At 34.7% G+C, this 5000-nt stretch overlaps 1 protein-coding gene across 1 annotated transcript in view; it reads right to left on the reverse strand.

Moving 5' to 3' along the window:
* Positions 1 to 5000, reverse strand: part of LOC137644255 (neural-cadherin-like) — a 214352-nt gene that overhangs the window by 3940 nt on the left and 205412 nt on the right. Inside the window, exons 8-10 of the mRNA XM_068377249.1 lie at positions 2697 to 4972; positions 1298 to 2207; positions 959 to 1148 (exon numbers count right to left, since the gene is read on the reverse strand). Of these exons, the coding sequence (XP_068233350.1) occupies positions 959 to 1148; positions 1298 to 2207; positions 2697 to 4972 (3376 nt within the window). The remainder of the gene's footprint in view (positions 1 to 958; positions 1149 to 1297; positions 2208 to 2696; positions 4973 to 5000) is intronic.

Here is a 5000-nt window from a genome sequence, read left to right on the forward strand (position 1 = left end):
GTATTTTAAAATAAGGATAAACTTCCAACTTTGTGTAAGCAATGAGGCAAGTATACAAGCCAGTCATGGACTTTACCTCCGTATAATCCTTTGCTACAATATATGTATATATATATATATATATATATATATATATATATATATATATATATATATATATATATATATATATATATATATACATATATATATATACATATATATATATATATATATATATATATATATATATATATACTGTATATATATATATATATATATATATATATATATATATATATATATATATATATATATATATATATATATATATATATATATATATATATATATATATATATATATATATATATATATCATAAAATAAAAACAGATAAAACTCCATTGAACAACTCTTCAGTATTTCCCAAACTTTTTTACATTTTCCTACCAATCTAATATGTTTCAATACAGAAACAAAAGTATGAGAAGCTATTTCTTAATAATTAAACTTAGACTAATCTTTCTAATGAATATGTTTGGTAAGTTGAAAAGAAAGAAAACATTCTACATTTTACATTTTAAACTTGAAATATATTTTACAAGTGGAAGTTTTAGACTTAAAATCTATTTTACAATGAGAAGCTTTAGACTTGAAATATATTTTACAATGAGAAGTTTTATTCTTGAAATATATGTTATGATAAAAAGCTTTCGAATTGAATTATACTTTATAATCAATTCATATCTGAGCGAGCTTTTCTTGTGAAAATATGATGTAGGTAAAGACAGGTATATCAAGCATTATTGACTACAAAACGTGTAAATGATGTTATTAATAGACTATTTTAGTATATACTTTTTCTAATTAAACTCTTCGGCATAAAACGCATTTAGCATATATTTCATTATAAAGGAACAAAAATACCGCAGAGTTATTTTTTCAAGCAAATGGAAGGGCTAGGGGTTCCATGTTTACCTGCATTCATGTTTCATCCAAAGATCTTTGCAAACGAATGGAGCAATGCAGGTTATATTAAGGCACTGGTTAGGAGATATGCACCCGGATGCAATGTTGTGAAACATAGATGCTTGTGCCCACTGGGTTCCAGTGTGTGCTGGAGGTAAGGGCATGGCTTTACCATCTACTCGAAGATCATCTAAACATCCTGAGAGTTTAGTATATATGAATTAAAAATCTTTTATCACTGCACAAAAGCAATATGTATTCAGAGTGATTTATTAAGCCATACAAATCTTGCATGCATATTTCATTCTAAAGAAATGCCTTTGCCTATGAAAAAATACCAATAATTACCTTGATTATAATCATTACGAACAGAAAAGATGTTCGCATCTGTATAATGAACTCTGCCACCAACATATAACCCTTCTTTCTCATCAATGTCCATTAGAACAGACTCTGAGAATAGGGAGGTCTCGTTGTATCTTCGTCCTTCCCCACCATCTAGAGAAAGGATAAGCACGCTTCCAAATCTCTCAACCCGAGCGACGTGCCATTTTCCATCACTCACAATTATAGATGAAAGACAAAGACATTTTTCTTTTGAGATATTTGAAGTGAAACAATACTGTAAGTTCTTGTCTTTAATTTCAAGAATCTCATGCTTTTGACTAAGCTGGTTTGTTATTCGAACCAAATCACCTTTATTCGCCCATGTCCTGAACCTTAACTGAATAGTCTTGTGAAACGCGTTAGGTTTAAATGACAATGAATATTTGACATATGACTGAGCTTCAAAAAAGGCTGGAACAGTAGGTTCTTCGCAGTAGGTTCCTGTCCATCCAGGCTTACACAAACAAAAAGGATCGGTAATGGAACCATCACAAATACCGTTAGGTCCACATCCTGACTGCGAAGCATTTTTGTGACATGATTTCTCGAAGTAGGAACATCCATTTCTGCTGTTTGTCTGTAGACCTGGATTAGCCAGGTCATACATGTAGCTGTTTACCATTAGATTTCTGATGCAGCCTTGAAAAGGGTGTCCTAGTGGAATTTCATCTCCATTGTAAACACTCGACAGAAAATGAGGCTGCTGAGCCATCCCTCCCACTTGCAATGGACTGTTCACATTTAGATATTCATGGAATGGAGGAATTTTTCCGTGGGCTTGGCAGGATGAGATATTCGTACTTTGGTCCATATTTCGAGTGTTTTCTAATACCAGTGCATCAGCACACTGATCGACAACTATTCTTGCAGTCTGAAAATGAATGTAATCTTAACCTTTTAGTAAAATATGGCTTAAATGAAATAATCATTCTTGTTGCTAGTCCATTTCAGTTAAAAAAAGGAAAATCATACAATATTTTAAAAATGTAAAATTAGCTAAGTAAAATATCATTTCAATAACTATTGTGCTCCTTGTGTAATTTTTATTTTTCGTAGTTAAATCAAAGAATGTTGCAAAAAAACTAATAATTCAGAGAATATGATCAACCATATGTAAAGAAAGACTAGATTTGTGCTGCAGGAAAAATATCAATATATTAAGATTGAGTATTCTACTGAAAACTATTCGTTGACATGCCAAAAGAATTGCCAAAATTCTAATAAATCGTCACAAAGAATTAGAATATGAACACCATTCTACATTTCAAATATGTCATTCTATTTCATAATGTCCTATTTAATGGAATGACCTGGGATATACATACTATGTGTAGGTAAAGCTACAAGTTAACATTTTTACCTCTTTATTCCAGAAGATATCAGCTTTGTGCCATTTGCCATCATTTAGAGCTCTAGTAGAATTTACTTTCAGTTGTAATGTGCCAGATCCAAAATTGATAAGAAACCTTAGTTTTCCATTTGTGATTTCCAGTGCTATGAAGTCCTTCGTAACATTCCTCCTGCTCGCATTAGCTGAGAGCAATGGACCATTGTAAAAGATAAGGCCTTGAAAGTGCTGGGTAAAAAACTCAACACTTATATGAGATTTTTCACATGCTTTTAAAGAAGGGAACCAAGCAAAACCATTTCCCTGAAAACTTCTAGTTAATAGTTGGCACCTTGGTCCACTGTACCCTTCAGGACAGGTGCAGCTTATGCTGGTCCCTTCTTCTATACACATTCCTTTATTTAAGCAAGGATTTGGACGGCATGATTCTCTTGACGAGAAATCTCTCGCACTACATTCACACACAGGATAAACTTTAGTTTGCACACCCACAAATGAAGTTCTGTTGGCGTCTACTAAATATTGAGGCCTAAGCACTTCTAATTTGCTTGTACAAGAGCCGACACAATGGACATTTTCATGAAAGCACTCGTCTATCCCTATCATGCTTATACTTAATCCAAGTTCATTTTCAATATCATATCTATGCAACATGAGCAAACCGTTTAATTCTACTGAAGTGAAGTATTGGGATTCAAACACGGAAAAGAAAATGTCTGTTACTGGAGGAGACTTCTGTCTCGAATGAATGCTGAACAGGTCAATGCTATATGTGCTTACATTCAAGATCTTTGCGATTTTTTCCTGGAAATAATAAGCGACGCTACGTTTGGGTTTTTTAGTCCTGTAGTTCCACTGGCTGATAAAATCTTCGTCAGAAATACCATTGATACGAACAGAACCAGCATTTTCTACAGCAATTTCAGAAACATGTCTTACCTTCACGACAACTTTCGCCTTGGTTTTTAACTGAAGGTGTCTAATATCGTGAACGTAAAATTCAAGTTCATAGGAGGTTTCACTGGTCGCATATTTCATCGTAATCATTCCACTGTCTTCATTAAGCAAAAAATTGGGATGGGGACTCATAGCCCAGGTGAACTTTTTATCTTCTAAATCCCAATCATCTGCATCATGGACATAAACGCGGCCAACCCTAGTCTCATGAGCCCTACCTTTATAACTGTAAAACAGAATATCCTTTTCCCCGCTTTTCATTTCATTGTCATTAACGTCTCCTATGATAACGGTTAATGTAGACGTACCGATCATTGGTGGCGAACCAGAGTCCCGGATGCTAATGGGAATATGAAATTCCTTTTGTACTTCTCTATCAAATTTCCTGAGGGAGGATATTACTGCTATGCCCTCGCCGTTGGCTCCCTCGGGAATATTGGTAACCCTGAAAGAGTCTTTTATATCAACAGAGGCTAAGGGACTAAGTTCGAAAAGGAACGGAGGGCCATTGCCTTCCAGCCTGTCATCGACATCTATCGCTCTGATTTCAGCAAACATTCTAGGTGACTGATTTTCAGGTAAAACTGGATGATAATCCTCAAGGAACTTTGGTGCATTGTCATTGACGTCCATGATAGAGATTGTCAGCGTATTTGTGGCCGTCATTGCAGGTACGCCATCATCAACAGCCAATATTTTGATAACATGATAAGGAGTGGCTTCTCTGTCCAAAGGTCTCTGAACAGACACGAACCCGGACCCATCGATATGGAAATGTCTTTGCTTATCAGATATCCGATCTATTAAATAGGTTATATTACTTCTCCCTTCGTTATCTGGATCAATTGCTGTAATATCAAACAGTTTCCTGCCAACTGCAATATTTTCTGACACTTGAATATCAGTGATTGGATGAATAAACTGAGGCTTATTGTCATTTATGTCTTTTAATTTTATATCTACCCATGAATGTGCATTGTGGTAAGGATCATGGTAGCCATCATCCCCTAAGTCACTTACTTCAATTTGAAATCTAAATCCTTTATTGTGTCTAGGGTCTTCAAAATCTAGTGGTTTCACAACCATAATGGATCCTGTGCCATCCTCATTAGTTACAATTGAAAATTTATCAGCACCGTACCCTGACGAAGTGATGACTTTATAGCTAAAAGTATTTGTTTCGTCTTCATCCTGAACTGAAACAGTTAGGATGGGCGCTTTTGGTAGGAGAGATTCACTAGTCTCTTCAATTTCGATCGCCCATTCTTCTCTAGTAAATCTGGGAGGTCTATCGTTGACATCAAGTATGCGGATACTTGCAGTGCCTGTTCCTGCAATGAGATGATAAACAATTCTTAC

The sequence above is a fragment of the Palaemon carinicauda genome, chromosome 7 (assembly GCF_036898095.1).
Source record: "Palaemon carinicauda isolate YSFRI2023 chromosome 7, ASM3689809v2, whole genome shotgun sequence".
NCBI lineage: Eukaryota > Metazoa > Arthropoda > Malacostraca > Decapoda > Palaemonidae > Palaemon > Palaemon carinicauda.